Genomic DNA, 20,528 nt, shown 5'->3' with positions numbered 1-20,528 from the left:
TGAAAAAAAATACAATAGTAAACTGAACACCATGTTTTGCTTTCTCAGTTAATACTCACAATTAGAGGCTACAACTCAGAAACGACATCACCAATGTTGACCAGAGGTAGTTTATTTTGAAGTTAAATTCTTTACACCAAGTAAACAGTTGTCTACATACAATCACTGGCTAGTGTGCATATGAATTCAAAGTTCTAAGTTTCAGGAGAAACAAATGCTGTTCCCAATACTTTTACTGCTTAGGTGCTTGAACACCACTGGTGCCTTGGACACCACCGGCAGCTTGGGCAGGCTGACCCTGCCTACTTAAAAGGGCTGCCTGCTGTGTTGCTCTCTGCTTTAAAACCGTCCAGTCAAATCTGCTGTCACCTTGTTCTTTTTGGGTACGTAAAAGATTAAGAAATAGCTGCCTCAGATATCTGTAATCTGGATTTTCCTCAAAGCCAAGCCCACGACAATATTTTAAGTACATAGCAAATTCTTCAGGAAACCCGCTACATAACTGTTCAACAGGAATGGACATCTTTTTTTCACTAACCTTTTCATATTTTTGTTTCTTTGTGGCAGCCTTGACTCCTTGCCACGGCAGGGTATTTCTATTAAAGTACATCAAAACATACCCTAATGACTCAAGGTCATCTCTGCGACTCTGTTCAATACCAAGATGTGCATTGAGGCTAGCATAATGGATAGTGCCAGTGAGACTTTTTTCTTCTTTGTATGGTATGTGTTGCTTTGTCTTTTTGTCTCTGTATCTTTTGGCCAAACCAAAATCAATAAGAAATACTGTATTACAATAACGCCCAGTACCCATTACAAAGTTATTTGGTTTAATGTCTCTGTGAATAAAATTCTTTGAGTGGACATATTCAAGTCTACTGATCATCTGGTCAGCTAACATAAGTATAGTTTTCATGGTGAAACTTCTTGAACAAAAATTGAAGAGGTCTTCGAGGCTAGGTCCAAGAAGATCCATGACTAGCACATTATAATCTTTTTCCTGACCGTACCACCATATGCGAGGGATGCCAACACCACCACGAAGGATCTTATACAGTTTACTCTCATACAGCAGCTGGGCATGCGTGGCTCTCTGAGATTCTACCTTTACCGCCACTCCCTCGCCATTGGATAAGTTAAGCGCCAGATACACATCCCCAAAGGACCCTGCCCCGATCTTTCGTACCAGTTTATATTTCCCCCCAACGACGACTTCTGGCTTGGGGCTGCTGCTACCACCGGTCGCCATCTTGAGAGATGCGCTAACTCCGGACACCTCTGATAAGACGTAAGTAGGCCTCTGGGCTCGTCCACCGTCAGTTGTCTGTCCACCGTCAGTTGTCTATCGGAGCGACGTCCTGGGAAGAAAGGGACAAAAAACTGAAAACCCTAGGCTCTTGGGGTTAGAAGGTCCAGATTTCGACAGGAAATTTTATTACCTCTCCTCTCGGACAGGCGGCAGTTGGTGAGGGGCTCTCGCTGATTCCAGGTCGTCTACCAGGTCGTCTACCGGAGCGACGCCCTGGGAAGAAAGGGACAAAAAACTGAAAACCCTAGGCTCTTGGGGTTAGACGGTTGAAATTTCAACAGGAAATCTTATTACCTCCGCTCAGACAGACGGCAGTTGGTGAGGGGCTCTCGCTGATACCAGGTGGTCGGTCGGAGCGACGCCCTGAGGAGAAAGGGACAGAAAGCTGAAAATCTAGCCTCTTGGTGTTAGAGGGTCCAGATTCCGACAGAAAACCTTATTACCTCCGCTCAGACAGGCGGCAGTTGGTGAGGGGTTCTCGCCGATACCAGTCTCTGGGCAGGCGCAGCAGCCTCGCTTCCGTTCAGAACTGGGCAAGGGGAACAGTTCGTTATAACGTTGGCACTGTTGCCATGGCTACCGCTGCCCCTGCCCGGAAGTACCCCGTAGCCCCACCCACATGGCCATCTAGTCATAATGGCTCCAGCCAACGGAAAGTCCTCAGTATACATTTCAAATAGGAAAAATGGAAGATTACAAAAACTTAGTATGTTCATAAGCATTGGCTGAAATTAAAGTATTTACAAATAGATTTGTGGAGAAAAGACTAGGAAAAATCACAATATTAATAGTGATTAAGGGGATTTTTTGTGATTTAATTTTGAAAATGTTTGTCTATGCCCTGACTGGTGCGGCTCAATTGATTGAGGGCCGGCCTGCAAACCAAAGGATCCCCAGTTCAATTCTAGTCACCTCACGGCACATGCCTGGGTTGTAGGCCAGGTCCTGAGTTGGGGACACTGGAGAGGCAATTGCACATTGATGTTTCTGTCCCCCTTTCTCCCTCCCTTCTCCTCGCTCTAGAAATAAATAAAATCTTTTAAAATAGAAACACGAGGAGAAAATTATAAAAAATAAATGTTATATATTTTCCATAATAAGTATGTATTAATACATAATCAGAAAGCTATTATTTAAAAAGTAAAACAACTAATTGTTGTTATAAGTCCTATGCCTCTTCTTGCCTTTCATTTTAAAGGTATGATTTTATTCATACCATCATTTGCTTTTAACACATTTTTTTCAGTAATAATTATTTTAATAATGCAGACTGCCCCAGAACCACTTTGTTTTATCACCAAGGGAATTCCAATCACAGAATGGGAATAGGCAGGAGTCACCTCCTGCCACAAAATAGGTTCATCCGTTTGCTAGGACACCTGATGCCGTGTTCAAAGTTCTAAATGCTACCTGCTACTCCATCTCTGTTTGTCTGTCTTGAAATTGTATGCAGTACAGGTTATCCCAATGGCCACCAAATGGACCTGGTTACAATAGTGGCAGTCTACCCTTTTCTTCCAATATTATTACAGATAAAGCCTAGAATATCTTTAATTTATATCACTTCCGCATCTGCCTGGGAGGCCCTTCCTTCTCCATTCTAGCTGTCTTTCCATACTCAGCAGACTCATTTCCATTCCCACCTTTTCTAAGAAGCCCTCCCTGAACTTCCATTCTGAAATGTTGTCTCTCCTCTGAACTGCCAAAGTATTTTTCCTCTCTTGGCCCTTATCCCAGTCCTTTGTATTATAATTATTTATTTAGATGCTGATTTCTCCTATTATACTTTCATTTCTTGAAGGTAGGGATGTCTTTCTGTATATCTTGGTTACACATAATAGACCATGCAAAGATAACTGGGGACAAATTATTAATTTAACAACTGTTTCTAAAACAAAGGATTAAAATGGAAAGAACTGAGAGAAATATATATGTTCTGTTTCATCAAATTTAACTCAAATTATTGTTTTCTGACTGATATAGGAAACTTTCTTTAAAATCTACTGCCTTGATTTAACATGATCCTTAGGCCATGGCTAAGAGGTAATATTGTATTTAAGAGATTTTATGTATTTAGTAAGTTAAGCTTCTTGGATATGATATTAACAATCTATGGCTACATAACAAATTACCTCAAAACATCATAGCTTAAAACAACATTTTGCCATTTCTCACATTTTTGTGGGTGAGATGGGAATTGTTTCTCCTGGTCTTGTCTGAGTTTACTCAAGTAGCTACATCTATGGCAGGTCACCTGGGGCTGGGTTCATCCCACATGGCTTGACATGTCTGGTATCTACACTGGAGTGGCTGAAAAACTGTGTGTCTGGGCCCAGACACTACAGTGGAGTGTCTGGACCTCTCTCCATGTGTTCTCTCTCCAAGAGATTTCATATTTTCTGTGTCAGTTAACTATTGTTGCATGACAGATGACCCTAAAACTTAGTGACTTAACCAACAGCAATTATCTCTCACAATTCTGTGGGTTAACTACAGGCTTGTTCTGCTGGATTTTGACACATGTGTGCAGATACTTTCAGCTGGAGGGCTGGCTGGCCTGAAAGGTACAAGGTAACCTCACTCATATGTTTGGCAATAGGTGCTGAGTGTTGTCCGGATGCCTCAGTTGCCCTTCTACACATGGTCTCTCATTTTCTAATAGACAGCACCAGCTGCCTTGATTGCTGGTATCAGAGCAGCACCTCATGATGGTCAAGGTAGGAGCTACAATGCCTGGAAAGGCCTAGGCTCCAAAACACACATAGTGTTATTTTTGCTTGTTTATTATTCCAAGAAAATCACAGGACCAGAGAAATCACCTCTTGATAAGAGAAACTGCAAAATATTGTGGCCATGCTTTTTTTGTTATTTTTGTTCCATATGCACAAGTTAAGATATGAATTATTATAAATTCAATGTTCTACTGCATTGTGGTATAGTTAAAACTCCAAAGTAGGTGATATAATTTTTCTTTCCTTTTCTTTTTTATTCAGAAGCACTGTCCCATTCTCATTTTAGTTTCCTTTTCTTTTTTGTTACATAGGATATTCATGAATGCATTATTGTAGAATATTTAAGGAATATGATTAATAGCAAACTCTTACACTGTAAGCTTATACCATGTTCCAGACTTCACTTTAAGTGCTTTACATATATTGCTCCATATAACCCTCACAGCAAGTCTTTGAGGTAAGCAATTATATCACCAGCATTTTGTAGATAAAGAAACTGAGACACAGAGAGGTTAAGAAGCTTTCCAAGGTCAAATGGTAAATAGCAGAGCCACTGTGTTCTGTGACCCCACTATGTTCTGTGACCTCAGAGCCTGTGCTTTTAACCACTTGCTGGAGCTGTTTTTAGTCTTGTCCCTACTTTTAGTCTCTCAACAATGTGGTACGTGTTTCTTTAGTTCTACTTCTACACATTTATTATTATTATTATTATTATTATTATTATTATTATATACATTATCATTATTATTTCTGTACACATAGTGTACAGAATATGTTCATATGCATTCTCTTACCTAAATTGGGTCACATTATATGCAAGATTCTGAAACTTGCTTTTTCATTAAAAAATACAGTAGGGTGATATGTCAGTATGTATAGCTCTACCTCATTTTTTAAACAGAGGCATAGCATTCCATTCTGTGGAGATGCTCTAATTTATGTAACTATTTTCTATTCATGGACACTCAGGTAGTTTCCAATTATTTCCTTTTAAAAAGAATGTTGCAATAAACACTCTTGAGTTCATTTTTCAGTATAAATTTTTGTACGTTTGTACAAGAATTTCTTCAGCAAAGACTAGAGTACATTTGGTGAATGAAAGACTGAGTTGTATACTCTCAAATATTCCTTCAAAAAGGCAGGAGTGTGTGAAAGTGTCCATTTTCCCTGAACTCAACAACAGTGTACATCATGAAACAATTTAAATTTAATGGACAAAAATACTTCATTGATGTTTTCATACATATATATCCTAGATTGCTAGTAAGGTAGGATTTTTTTCATATGGTTATTGCTTTAAAAATTTTTGTGAAGTACCTTCTGTCATTTTCTCAATTTTCTAATGGACTGTTTTTTTCCTCATTGATTTGTTAGAATTCTGATATAGTCCAGTCATTACTTTTCTGTGGTATATTTTTGCCGATATCACTTGATGTTGCCAAATTTATCAGTTTTTTTCTTTCATGGAGTCTGGGCTTTGTAGTTTGCTTAGGATGACTTTGCCACCCACGCTTTAAAAAATATCCATTCTTTACCCTGGCCAGGTGGCTCTGTTGGGTCCAGTGTCATCCTGTACACAATAGGGTTGTGAGTTAAATTCCTGGTTAGGTTGCAGGTTCGATCCCCAGTCGGGGCATGTACAGGAGGCAACCAATAGATATTTCTCTCTCTTTCTCTCTTCGTACCCCTCCATCCTTTCTCTTTCTCTAAAATCAATAAACATATCCTCAAATTAGGATAATAAAATAAAATATCTATTCTTCTTTCTATTATTTTCAATGTTTTTAAAACTCATAACTCTGAGGACACCTGGACAACAACTAAGGGGGGTGGAAATGGGAGGGAGGTGGGGAGCACTGGAGGGTGGGCTGGGCTGGGAGTAAAAGACAGAAAACTGTACTTGAACAACAATTAAATAAATTCTAAAAAATCATAACTCTAAAGTTTATTTTTTTATTTTTTAAAACATTTTATTTATTTATTTTTATATAGAGGGGAAGGGAAGGAGAGAGAGTGGGAGAGAAACATCAGTGTGTGGTTGCCTCTCATGTGTCCCCCCACTGGGGACCTGGCCTGCAACCCAGGCATGTGCCTGACTGGGAATTGAACCAGTGACCCTTTGCTTCACAGGCCAGTGCTCAATCCACTGAGCTACACCAGCCAGGGCTAAAGTTTATTTTCATTAATGACATATACTAAGGGAATAGCCTATTTTTTCTCTCCATTTAGTTGACCACTTGTCCCAAACCCTTTTATTGCAAGAGCAGTCTTTCCTCAGTAATCTGAAGTTTATTATAATTCAAATTAACCTACCTTTATACATCTTTTAAAAAATTCTCAATTCTGTTCAACAGATTTGACTGACTTTCTGGAAGTAATGTCATACTATACTCTATATTAACATTATTTTAGCCCTGGCTGTTGTAGCTCAGTGGATTGAGCGCAGGCCTGCAAACCACACAATCGCGGTTCAATTCCCAGTCAGGGCACATGCCTGGGTTGCAGGCCAGGTCCTGGTTCCCGGCAGGGGACTCACGAGAGGCAACCGTACATTGATATTTCTCTCCTTCTCTCCTTCCCTTCCTCTCTAAAGATAAATAAATAAAATCTTTAAAAAATATATTTTAAAAAACATTATTTTATAGTGTTTTGAAATCTCTCCAGTAAGGCTCTCCCTTCCTCTCTCACTCTTCTTTTGTTTTTAACTTTTCTGTGGCTAAAAGTACATATTTGTCATGTTTTTCATGGATAGGAACTTTCAAGAAGATCTTTCTACTATCCACAATTTTTTTATATTCACCACCACCCCTGTCTATCAGGAATTCTGTAGAAAATTGATTGTGAATTTGGGTTATTGTTATATGACAATTAATATTTAGAAACGCATTTTCCACAGGAAAGTTATTTGTAACAAAAAGGAGTAACCTTCTATCAGAGAAGATAATGCATATGAAAAATTCACAGACAAATTAGGTGGTAAGACCCCATGAGGCAGCTGAGGGGGATCAAATCCTTGTCTTGAATGAAAGGCCCAAGAGCTAGGACACATAAACTAAGCTTCTTATTCTCATTGTCCTACTCAACCTTACCTAAATGAATAAATACATATTTTGTTCTTCTTAAAATACATTTTATTGATTATGCCATTACAGTTGTCCCATTACCCCCCTTCATTCCCCTCCACCTTGCACACCACTCCCCCACCATCCCTCCCCTTCCGTTTATGTCCATGTGTCACGAGTTCTTTAGAGTCTATATTTCCCATACTATTTTTGCCCTCCCCCCTGTCTATTTCTACCCACCATCTATACTACTTATTCTCTGTACCTTCTCCCCCCTTCTCCTCCTCCCACTCCCCTGTTGCTAACCCTCCATGTGATCTCCATTTCAATGGCTCCACTCCTGATCTAGCTGTCCTCTTAGTTTGCTTTTGTTTTAGGTATGGTTGTTAATAACTGTGAGTTTGCTGTCCTTTATCTTCTTTTTAACATTTCATATAATAAGGGCTTGGTGATGATGAACTCCTTGAATTTGACCTTATCTGAGAAGCACTTTATCTGTCCTTCCATTCTAAATGAAAACTTTGCTGGATAGAGCAATTTTGGTTGTAGGTCTTTGGATTTCATGACTTGGAATACTTCTTTCCAGCCCCTTCTTGCCTGTAAGGGCTCTTTTGAGAAATCGGCTGACAGTCTGATGGGTACTCCTTTGTAGGTGACTGTCCCCTTATCTCTTGCTGCTTCTAGAAATCTCTCCTTCATTTTCATCTTGGCTAATGTAATTATGATGTGCCTTGGTGTGTTCCTCCTTGGGTCCAACTTCTTTGGGACTTTCTGAGCTTCCTGGATTTCCTGGAAGTCTATTTCCTTTGCCAGATTAGGGAAGTTCTCCATCATTATTTGTTCAAATAAGTTTTCCACTCGTGGCTGTTTCTTTTCCCCTCTGGTACCCCTATAATTCGGATGTTGGAACATTTAAAGATGTCCTGGAGGTTCCTAAGCCTCTCCTCATTTTTTTGAATTCTTGTTTCTTTCTTCTTTTCCGTTTGGTTGTTTCTTTCTTCCTTCTGGTCCATTCCATTGATTTGAGTCCCAGTTTCCTTTCCATCACTGTTGGTTTCCTGTGCATTTTCCTTCAATTAGTTTAGCCTTCATTTGTTCCTCTAATTTGTGGCTAAAATCAACCAATTCTGTGAGCATCCTGGTCACCAGTATTTTGAACTGTGCATCTGAAAGGTTGGCTGTCTCTTGGTCGCTTAGAATGATAGGCTCTGGGGCTTTGAACTGTTCTTCAGCCATAATGTTTTGGCCTGGTCGCACCTGTTATGTATGAGGGGTGGAGCCTTAGGTGTTCACCAGGGCAGAGAGACACACCATTGGGTTGTGACGCTGTACATGGGGGCGGGGTCAGAGAGGGAGAAAAAATGGCGCTTTGCTCCGCTCTGCTCTCTCTCAGATTTCTGTCCCCTCTGCGGCTTCCCACAAATAAACTGGGCCCCTCTGGTGTTGGTTCCCAGGTGTGTGGGCCCGTGTACTCTCCAGGACCCTGTGGGTCTCTCCAACGAACTCTCTGTGGGCCTGGGAGCCTCTCCCGGCCCCTCAACCCTGAGAAAGTCTTTCCAGTTGGTGCTTTCAGGCTCTAATTCCCGTCGCTGAGGCCCTACCCTGAGTGGTCTCACTGTTGGCTCCTTCGCTTGGTTTATCAGTCTGGCTGAAGGATTCGTTGTTGTCGGACTTCTGTACAGTTCAATTTTCTGTTTTGGCTGCATTTTTGTTACTAAACCTTCATTGTCTTTTAACTTAGTTGTGGGAGGGGGCACAGTGTTTCCACCTATGCCTACATCTTGGCCAGAAGTGAATAAATACATATTTTGAATAAACAACCTTGAAGTGAAATTATTCACTGGATAACTTTCACTTTGCCCTCAGTAGGAACTGACTTTGGTATTCACCCTTCTGCCCAGAAGCCCCAAACTACTTGGAACTGTCCTTCCACCTATAAGAGTCTCCTTCCTTTAACAAATGTCAAGTAAACCAACAATAAACAGCTCAATTTATATACATCCCTCCGGTCACAGCAGAAACTTCTAGAAACATGGTGTATAGGAGAAGCTACTAGTTATAACATTATGCAAAGTTGTTCTTTTAAGCATTTACTTTATGCCTCCATTTGTTACACTTGATAGTACCCTATACCATTAACAGGCCATTGGTTAGTGTTTTCAAGTCATACTTTTAAAACCTCAGAATCTCCTTAAACTCAGGAGTAGCTTATTTACGTATAGTCTCTAAAATTGTCCTACAAGCAAAACAAGCATCATCCATCAACTGTTAGTTTTCAATATGCTTGTTTTCTAAGTAATGTAAAGATGTTTCACATTGTTCCTTCACAGGAAGACTGCCAAAATTATTAATATAATTTCTTTAGAGGAAAGGAGAAATTGTTTCCCTGATGTCTTCGTAAAATTTAAATGGAAATGAATGTGATTCGAGTGTTAGTATTCATGGCTGCTAGTTCTTCTCTGTTAATTTACATTTATATTCTTATAGGTTGAGCCTAGGGAAATTTAAAACTCAATTTCATTAATGGTATAACTTCCATAGGAATCTCAATATGCACAGAGTTCCTAGACTGTGGAGTTATTGGATGAGAATATAGCAGCTAAGCATAATTGCTGAGTGGTTATGATACTTAAATATGTATTGTCAATTTTGATTTTTGAAATTCCTCAGGGTCCAAATCCAGTGTCCAAAAAGTGTTAAAAACATGAAACTAATATACTAATGAATTTTAACATCTTTAAAATGGAAACATTACATTTCTGAACTATTGCCCATTGCTGATTAATTATGGTTTAAACTAGATCATGTTTCACATTTGCAACTATTACAATGACATACATGATGTTTGCAATTACTGCAAAACTTGAGGTTTGCAAGTTAATCTCACTAGTTATGGTTTTTTTCATTTAGCTGCTTTTATTGCAAATATGATCACTACTCCCAGTTGGCAAAAGTACTGTGAAATAGGAATTCATGTCCAAACAATAATGGTTTCTCCTGATTTTCACATAGATATCCCCTTTTCTCTTCTTTACAAACTATATGTGGATACACTTTTTAAAATATTATTTAAGGATTATGCTTATAAAGTAAGCTCTTTAGGAAAAAATTCCTGGACATTCCAGAAAGCCTTAATAGAAATAACACTTTCATCTAATTTTTTCTAATCCTCACTTCATTTATTTTGATTAGACCACTCACTAGGTCATGCTGAATTATGTTTTAGAATTACATCCATCCCAAGGAAGTTCCATAGCTCTGAGACTTCAGACTTCTAAGACTCTTGTAACTCTAGACCATGAGAACTTTGAAAGGCTCATTTATCTTACTGCCTTCTCTCATCACATGCAAATTTATTTGTATAAGTTTCAATTAACTTGCAAAATTAGTATAGTAGAAAGAGGGGAAAGAAAAATTAAGAGAGAAGCCCTGGCTGGTGTGGCTCAGTGGGTTGAGCGCTAGCCTACAAACCAAAGGGTTGCTAGTTCGATTCCCAGTGAGGGCACATGCCTGAGTTGCGGGCCAGGTTCCCAGTGTGGGCCATGTGAGAAGCAACCATGCATTGTTGTTTCTCTCCCCCTCTTGCTCCCTCCCTTCCCCTCTGCCTAAAAAAAAATTAAGAGAGAAGAGGAAAGGCAAAACCTCACCTGATTGTGCCAGACTCACTATCTTTTGATTAACTTAAAGCCAACTTATTAGTAACCTAATCACGAGAGCGATATCTCATCATATTTAGATGTTTGATTATATTTAAGAGGAGAGGCTTATACAAAGCCTGTACACCAGAGTGGGGTAACGTTAGGGGCATTATAGAATACTGCCTATGACAAATGTGACTCATAACTAGAATACAAGAGAAACAAAAAATAAGGATTGTAGAATGACACTTCATCAAAATGGACACCCATATGGAAATCAAGAGTCTTAGTATATAAATGTGCTGAGAATATTGTATAAAGTTAAAGGAGAAGAGAGAAATTATGTGATTTTTAAAACATGCATCCACTACCAAAATAGACAGACTATGGTAGGTATCTGTTTTAAAATATCCCAGTTTCTATCGCTTCTCGGCCTTTTGGCTAAGATCAAATGTAGTATCTGTTCTTATCAGTTTAAAATATCCCAGTTTCTACATAGGCAAGATATCATAGGGGCAAGAACTTAACCTATATACATATTTCAGACCTATTTCTGCTAATGGTAGGAACACTTGTGCATTCTTGTCTTAATGTTGCTAACAATTTAATTCCTAACAAGGAAAGAAAGAGAAAGCACCAATGGGACATCCTGCCTTGGACTTTGTATTTACTGACAATGCAGAACTGGCTGAGGAAATGATAGCAAAAGAAGCATTCAGAGAAAATGACCCCTTTTAAAACCCATAACAAAGAAAAAAAACTGTAAACAGTTACGTAATATACCAAGGGCCTCGGGAAAGTAACATTTAAAAACTTGAGACAAAATAAAGGTGAGGGCTAATGAATACCTATTTTTAAAGTCAAGAAGTATGAGAGGTTCTAAGAAGTAGGAGGGAAATGAGTCAAAAATTCTCCTCAGAGAGAATTCCTGGGCCAAACCTTAACAAACCAGACAGAATTAGACAGGTCCAGAATCTGGGTAATGGTAGGTGGTGAATGGAGTGAGATGAGAAGAAAGGGATTCTCTTTCCAAAAGAGAGGGTATGAAGTAAAAACAGAAGAGATCCTAAGAGAGAATTTGGAGGAACATTAATGTGTAAGGGATGGTTAGAGGGCAACAGGAGATAGGAGGAGAACCTAGAGAAAAATGGTGTCATGGGAGCCAAAGTAAATGCTCTTTTTTAAGAATGGCCTGCAGTCTTTGACTGGTAGGTCAAATCAGTGTGACTACTGGATATGCCAAGCAGGAGACATTAAGGACCTTGGTGACAACACTTTACTGGCAGTGGTAGGGCAAGAGCCTGACTGTAGTGTAGGATAGTTTACCAAAAGGAAGCAAGGAGGCAGACATTGAAGCAATGGGTGAATAAACCCTAGATATCATGAGATGCAGTAACAGATGACAAAATACTCTGACCTCAGTCTAATATGTTTTTGTTCGTTTCATTCTAGCTTCTGGATATCCCAGGAAAAGAATATATAAGCTGCTTGGGCTTCTACAAACTAAAGAGTAGATAACTGATCAAGAAATCTGTACATTATAGTCATTGAGTAGGTTAGATAATGGTAAAGCCATCTTTGATGACAAGATATTATATTTTAATAAGAGAATGTTAGAAGTAAAATTTCAGAAGCAGTATGGGAAAGTAGCTAATACTTCCAGGAACACCCTCAACTGTCTTCTCATCCAAAGCAAAGTAACGATTAGCTTTCCTTCCTGGGGAACTTTTTGTAGGGAGCCTCCTTGTCCTTGGAAGAGAGCAAAGGTTTTACTTCATGAAAGGAAAGGTAGATTGTTTGTTGTGAAATACATTGGCGTAGTGAAAAATATTATAAAGGGGGAAGATATTGGAAGATGGAGAGGGGAACCCTATCCCCATTGGAAGAATGGGAGAAAGGGGGAAGTTCAAGGCAATAGAGGCTTGAGAGTTTGAGAAAACATGCAACGAAGAGTGGAGACAAGTTAAGATTGAATGGCTTGCGATTTCTGAATAGAATGTTGGTTTTAGGTTATTTCACTGTGCCTATGTATATGAAAGAGAGGAAAGGGGATAACTAGACTGTCCTTGACATTTGAATACTTGACTTTGAGGTTTTCTCCCCACCGTATTTTGACTGAGAAAGACACAATGAAAACAAAGTCTCACTTTTATTTCACCCTAAGGACTGTGCCTCATGCCAGTACATGGATAAAACTGACAGGGTAGGCTCAAGGCCAACGTAACAGTCAAAAGAAAGTGTGCTGGTCTGACACATGAGATAGAAAAAGGTTTTGGGTGCATGGATGCATCATCAGATACAACACATTCAAATGCCTCTGAATCATGCAATAGTTTTGGTAAAAGACATTCTCTTTTCAAGTTTTTTAAAAACAGGCATAGTGAAATATAAGAGGAAGATGTTTTCCTCACGAGATTTACTTCAGGAAAACAATAGATAATAACTATAGAATTGAGGGAAAGGCTGAAGATATGAAACAGGTGACATCTTTCTCACTTATATAACTAAAAAATTCACCTTGTGATCTCTGTCCAGTAAGAAGTTAGGTACCCACAGTCATGGACAACAGGGTGGGGATTGACTGTGGGAGCGGCAGGGGGAGGGGGCTGGGTGGAAGAAGGCAAAGGGGGGAAATTGGAACCAGTGTAATAGAACAACAATAAAATATTTTTGAAAAAGAAATTACATAGTAAATTAAAAGTTGCATGTTCTTTTTTTTTTTAAGATTTGATTTCTTTTTAGAGAGGCAAGGGAAGGAGAAAGCGAAAGAGAGAAAACACGGGACCAACTGACTGGGCACCAGCCAACTGGGGACCAAACACACAACCCAGGCATGTGCCCTGACTGGGAACCCACTGGTGACCCTTTGCTTTGCAGAACACCACCCAATTAACTGAGCCACACCAGCCAGGGCAAGAGTCACATGTTCTGTGAAAACATTCAATATGAAGCACAGTTAACAGAATCTGTGGTGATTAGCCAAAGGAAGAGAAAGGACACAACTGCTACCTTAAAATATTGTCAGGTGGAGGATAGATCAAGTCTAATTCTGTCCTTTTCAAAAAGTCAACAAGGCCTCTAATAAATGGAAGTATAGACAGTCGACAACAAAAAAAGCTGAAAATTATTACTGTACAATATTGGAAGGGACTACTTTCCAAGCTGCTCATCATGGCACGGTTAAGCAGAGATTCAATGTCTGCCTACCAGATGTAGCAGAGAGGGGAATTCTGCACTGCTCATAAAAGCTCTGGTCAGCAACTCTTAAGAACCCTTCCAACTCCTAGATTCAAAATGATTTGTGAATTTGGGCAGTGCGAGGGGGTGAATCACATAGGCCTTTGTCATTTTGCAAACACTTATACATGTATTGTTATTACTGTTAGCATTATTATTATTTTACTTCTTCTGATATGATATGGTTAGTAACAGAGATACCTCCACCTTCAAAACAGCAATTATGCACATCAGGCAGTGCTGTCAGCTAAAGCCTATATCCCTTTTATGTTTTAGCTGTTCTTTTTTAAGATTTTATTTATTTATTTTTAGAGAAACTAGAAGGGAAGGAGAAAGAGAGGGAGAGAGGGAAACATCAGTGTGTGGTTGCCTCTTATGCACCCCACACTGGGGACCTGGCCTGCAACCCCGGGCACGTGCCCTGACTGGGAATCAAACTGGCAACCTTTTGGTTCGCAAGCCTATGCTCAATCCACTGATTGAGCTACACCAGCCGGGGCCCACCTTTATGTTTTAAGGTTCTTTGATAATAATGTGACACTATAGTCCCCTCCTAACTGGCACCTAGTCTCTTTGACTGATTTCTTTTTAAATAGAAATGACAGATTTGTTCTGATTCCTCAGCCCAAATCCTCCTGTGCCTTCCATATATGTATAAAACTGACTGGGGTTGTTCATCGAGTCTGTTACTTTGTAATAAAGGAAAACTATCAGTTTTATCCACAGGGGTATCAAAAGTTTGACATTTTTAATCCCATTCTCCAGTGCACTAAGCTGGATGCACGCTACCCAATGCAAACTCTAGTTAAACTTTCTGAGTGTATTGTGCATTTGATTAATGGCATGCATGTGTCTTATTAATTGAATTTGGTTGCTACTCTGCAGTCATAAATTTTTTATGATCTTTGACATTTCCCACAAAAAAAGAATATTAAAGTGTTAGACAAACACACAAAGATAGTCTATGTAGAGACAGTATAATGTGGTGGTTAATTGTGTAGGTTCTACAGCTGGACAGACCTAACTTAGGTTTAAATCTCAACTTCATTACTCACTAGCTCTGTGATCTTGGACTAATTATTTAACTGCTCTGAGCCTCAGTGGTCTTACCTATAAAATAGAATAATAAAAGAACTTGTCTCAATATTTTATTATGAGCAATGAATAAGATGGTACATGTAAAGCCAAAACTTTAACTATCATTTTTACTGTGATTTCACAACTGTGAGACTGAGAATGTTGTATACTATACAATGGCATGAAATAATTAATTTAATTTGCAAATAAACATAGGAATAGTCTTTAATAAATATATTTTAAAATACGCCTGGTGGGTGTGTCTCAGTGGATTCACTGCCAGCCTGCAAACCAAAGGGTCACCAGTTTGATTCCCAGTCAGGGTACATGCCTGGGTTGCAGGCCAAGTCCCAAATGGGGGGCGCAGTTGGGGACACATGAGAGGCAGCCACACACTGATGTTTCTCTCCTTTTTTCTCCCTCCCTTTCTCTAAAAATAAATTAAAAAATTAAAATATGTATATTCTAAAATATATTAATCTATTTTTTCCTATGTAATTACTCATGCTGTACTCCCAAAGAAAGCAATGAATAGATGTAGCAGTAACACGTTTAATTTAGGTGTAGCTAAAACTGTCCTGGAGCAGTTTTGGCCAAGTATGAACCAGTTTGAACCAGTATGACTCAGTAGGCTGGGCATCCTCCCACAACCAACCCAAGGGGTCGCTGGTTCAATTTCCATCACATATGTGGGTTGCAGTTTCCGTCCCAGGTCAGGGTGTGTGTGAGGGGCAGCCCATCAATGCTCCTCTTTCACATTGATGATTCTCTCCCTCTCTTTCTCTCTCCCTTCCCTTCTCTCCATAAACAAGTAAATAATAATTATAAAAATATTTATTTATTTTTAAAGAGAGGGGAAGGGAGGGAGAAAGAAAGAGAGAGAAACATTGATGTAAAAGAGATACATCGATCAGTTGCCTCTTGCACGCTCATGACCTGGTTCCCAAGACAGGAATGTGCCCTGACTGGGAATCGATCTGAGACCTTTTGGTTTGCAGGCTGGTGCTCAATCCATTGAGCCACACCAGCAGGACTAAATCTTTTTAAAAATAAAAAAAATTTAAAGCTGTGCTGATGGAAATAAAATGTAATATAAAACATTATCTGTTGTATCATGTAAATCAGAAAAGTTTATTAAAACTAATGAACTGAGTTTGTGAAACAAAGTTTACGTGTTAGAAAACGTATCATTGTTGTTTCTTTAGTTGAAAAGCAGTGCCCAATAATAATAGCATTTTCCTACTAAAGAAGAAAAAATAAACTTTGATTTGCTGTTAGATACCCCAACTGTGATTTCTTTGATTAAGATAATCTTTCATAACACACTTAAAAATCGTATAATTTCTCACTCTCCTTGTACAGCCAAAGAAAATTCAGTTCTCTAAACCACAAATGAACTGTGTTAACCAATTATGAACCATTTGACAGTCAGATAATATTATTGTTAAGAAACCTAGTTTGGACAAGGCATAAATTGGGCGACATCCAACCAGGTCACACTGAAGCTGTGTGATTTAGTTCAATGTTATTGGTGTTTCTTTTCTCTTACACCTAAACTTTAAAAATTAAAAACAAAATGTACATAATGGGCTGTGTATTGTTACACACAGAATCTGCCATGAGATGACATGGAAGAAAACCAGTTTTAGTACATTTTAAAAGATCTTGCCCCTTATTTTTCTATCAGCGAGGTATGGAAGAAATAGGCCTCCTTAAAAAACCATTTTGTCTTTCCCTTTTAAAACATTACATGATAAAAAATGATAGAGCTTCAAAAATGGAACACTTATCTAAACTGGAGCAGAAATCCTGTGAATTTTGAAAACCCAGTGCAATTAAGAAACCTATGCATATATTACAATTCTTTCCTAAGCTTGTGTACTTTTAAAATTTTATCAGCTGCTGAGATCCAGAGACCTTATGTATTTTCTACATGTAGGGCTGACTTTTCCATTAGGCATAGTGCCTAGGGCCCACACACTTTTAAGGGTCCACAAAAATGTTTTTATTTAAATTCCTTTTAACATGAGAAAATAAAATGAATATAATAATATCATATATCAATGATAACAATGAATATATAAATATTTATGCTTATTTTACTGCAGTCAAAATATAATTTTAAATTTCTTTTTGGGGGAAAGGACCACCAAAAACAAAAGTGCCCATAAAAGTCATAACATGGCTCCGTCTGTACTGTAGGAGGGAGTGGTAGGCTGAATTATGGCCCACAAAAGATATCTATGTCTTAATCCCTGGAACCTGTGAATGTTACCTTATATGGCAGAAAAGGAATTTTGCAGATGCAATTAAGAATCTTGAGGTTAGAAGACTGTCCTGGATTACCTCAGTAAAACCCTAAATGTTATCACACCTGCCCTTATAAGAAGAGGCAAAGGAAAAATTAATAAACAGAAGAGAAGGCAGTGTGATCATAGAGGGATAGACTGGTGTGAGGAAGCCGCACACCAAGGAATATGGGCAGCCACTAAAAGCTGGAAGAAGCAAGGAATGGATTTTTCCCTAGAGCCTGTAGATTGGAGTGAGGATCTGCCAACACCTTAGCTTAGGCCCAATGAAACTGTGCACAGTTCCAGGCTCCCCAAGTGTAAGAGAACAAATGTTTGTTGTTTTAAATTACCAAGTATGTAGTAATTTTTTAGAGTAGCCAGAGAAAACTAATAGAGTGTTGAACTTTAATTTAAATTTGTTTCTTAAATAGATTTTTCCATTTGTACTGAAAAACAAAAATAAATGGTCTGAAAGATAATGAACATTGATGAATTATCCATTTATAATATTTAAATAAAGCAAAAATGTCATAATGCTTGAAATTAATATGAATTATGGTTAAATGAGTAAGCAGCACTTGTATTTTGTTTGTGCTAATTAAACCATGATAAAATTTAACCTGAAATTAATAGAAACTCAGCTCTGGCCAGGTACCTCAGCTGGTTAGAGCATTGTCCTGATACCCCAAAGTTGTGGGTTCAGTCCCCAGTAAGAATGCATAAAAAAAAATCAATGGATACATAAATGAGTGGAACAGCAAATCAATGTTTTTTTCTTTCTCTCTCCTCCTCCCTCTCTCTCTCTAGTCAATAAACAAAATTTTTAAAAAATAAAATTAAATTAACAAAAACTCAAAATATGCTTTATATCAATATCAATTATACCTGCAACAGAGCCAAAAACACTTTTAAAAAAAGACTTAACTCGATTAACTCTAGAAGCCACTCATAATTACAAACACTCAATCTTTACCTCATTACCCTTTTCCATGCTTAACAAAAATATATTCTTTTTATCACAAGAGGAATAGAGGGGTACAAATTTTCTGAGCTGCTGAAGCTTGTGATTGAAATTAAGCTTTATGACACTGCTTACAGAGATAAGAAGGGCAAATGTCAATGCACTTTCAAAAGCAAACGGCAAGGCATGGATTGTTAAATGGGTATATTTAAGTGGTCTCCTGGAAAGGCATCTACTAAAAGTGATATGTCAAAGAAGTGGTCTTAATGTGTCTCTACATATCTTGTTACTGTAGGCTCTGCTTCCAACAATATCCTTGCTTTAACATTTAATCTTTGAATTTCAATGGCTTTCAGTGAGAATGATCTGTTTAAATGGTGAATGCCTTAGAAAATACCTGTCCCTTTGCTCATCTTTAGAGTTCATCAAGAAGGGGGGGCAGCAGTGTCCTTATTTTTCTGACATATTTCTAGTCAAATTTCCCTTCCAAATTCACAGAACTCAATAACCATAGTGATGTGAATATTCTCCAAAGCTGTTCATTCAAAAAGTGATTCATTACAGAAGGGTGCTTTCTAATTCACCATGCTTCCTTGTAGGTTTTTATCATTAATTTCTTCCTCTTCAATGAAAACTAAGCATGTCTCCAGTGTGGCTTAAATTATTTTACAACTAGGCTGTAAGTATACCTTTGCTTATGATATATATGCGGACAGAAATAGGCATTGCTGTATGTTCTAAGTAATATTTTAGACTTCAAAATTCATCATGTCTAATTATTCTATGACCCTGAGGGCAAAGATTATCATTGTTATGCACCATTGCATTTGCAGAGCCCAGCACTGTGTGTGGCCTTCCTGACTGAGACTAAGTGAATGAATGAAAGAAAGGAAAGAAGGATGAATTGAGGGAGGGAGGAAAGAAGGAAGGGAGGGAGGGATGGAGGATAAACTAAATAACCATTACATCATTCTAGTAGCAACGCATGTTGTGAAAAGATGTGACAGGTTAAGGTTAGCCCTTACCAGTGTGTCTCAGATGGTTAAAACTTCGTCCAGTGCATCAGAGGGTTGGCAGTTCAATTCCTGGTCTGGGCAATTACCTGGGTTGTGATTTCAGTCTTCAGTCGGGGCGCGTATGGGAAGCAGCCAGCCAATCACTGTTTTTTCTCTCTCTCCCTTCTTCTTTCTCTAATATCAATAAACATATCAGAAAAACAATCTTTTTAAAAAGATGTAACAGGTTAAAGACCTGGACATCAGCCTCTACACAGGTAGAGAAATTGCCACGCTAGCCAGTGTGATTTTAAAAGTACAGGGAAAAAGCCCTATAGTACCTACCTGGTTCAGTTTACTGCTAGCAATCTCACCATTGGAGAATCATTTCCTTGGGATGAATAGTTAAATCCGGAAACCCTGGGGGAAGGTACCAATTTCCTTTACTCCTAAAACAATGACAAGAATTTGTTTAAAGACTCAGCGTCACTTAGGGTTAAGGGTAGGACTTTGAATTTAGATCTGGGTTGGAATCCTGTTCTTCCACCTAGCTGTGGAATATAAACTGAATTAACTCCACTGAGCCTCAATTACCTGACCTGAAAAATGAGGAAGAAGATATTTTCCCAGGACTCTGAAAATTAAATGGCATATTCTATGCAAATGTCATGCATAGAACTTGATGCTTAGTAAACAAATGCTCAAGAGACCATATCCCTAATTGTTATTATAATAGTCTCCATCAAGTGATCCCTTTGAAAATGGAGCAAAACAAGGAGTTAAAGTCTGCTCTCAGGGAGAGATCCTGCATCCTGAGAGGAGGGAGAATGGTGGGTTCTAAAAAGAAGAGCAGGGAGGAACCACAGAAAACTTCTCTGACCTGGCAATGTTACTTGAAGTTAGTTTTGTCCCTTGAAGACCATTAGTCAGTGATAAGATTATTTTAGTTGCCCCATCTGAGGCACCGGTTGTTTGGGAGAGACGTGTTTTGTTTAGTTTTGTTTGTGTCCTAACCTTCCCGTGATATCCTTACCCTGTAAAGATTACAATACGGGGGTGGGAAAGAGAGAGTTATATGGCCAAGAGGCCGAGGGGTTTGGAAATTGTTAATGGTATAAGGAGACACTTTCTGACACAGATGAGGGCCAAGATTCATAGTTCTGTCACTGGTATTAAACAAAACTTTTAAAAAGCTACACAAAGCAGCTTAAGATAGCTCTATTTTG

General features: G+C 38.6%; 1 protein-coding gene and 1 pseudogene across 1 annotated transcript; one reads left to right on the top strand and one right to left on the bottom strand.

Annotated features, from left to right (window-relative positions):
* Positions 1 to 232: 232 nt before the first annotated feature.
* LOC118983065 (casein kinase I-like) lies at positions 233 to 1,936 on the bottom strand. Its single transcript, XM_037040335.1, has 5 exons — positions 1,929 to 1,936; positions 1,753 to 1,838; positions 1,604 to 1,672; positions 1,440 to 1,522; positions 233 to 1,342 (listed from the first exon to the last, which is right to left on the bottom strand). The coding sequence occupies exons 1-5, from the start codon at positions 1,934 to 1,936 to the stop codon at positions 233 to 235; spliced, it is 1,356 nt and encodes a 451-aa protein (XP_036896230.1).
* A 9,226-nt stretch (positions 1,937 to 11,162) lies between these two features.
* LOC118983076 (uncharacterized) lies at positions 11,163 to 11,378 on the top strand (annotated as a pseudogene).
* Positions 11,379 to 20,528: the final 9,150 nt, after the last annotated feature.

Source organism: Sturnira hondurensis, unplaced genomic scaffold (assembly GCF_014824575.4).
Source record: "Sturnira hondurensis isolate 20B ecotype Veracruz unplaced genomic scaffold, ASM1482457v3 Scaffold0002633, whole genome shotgun sequence".
NCBI classification, from domain to species: domain Eukaryota; kingdom Metazoa; phylum Chordata; class Mammalia; order Chiroptera; family Phyllostomidae; genus Sturnira; species Sturnira hondurensis.
This window is presented reverse-complemented; position numbering and strand designations above follow the sequence as displayed.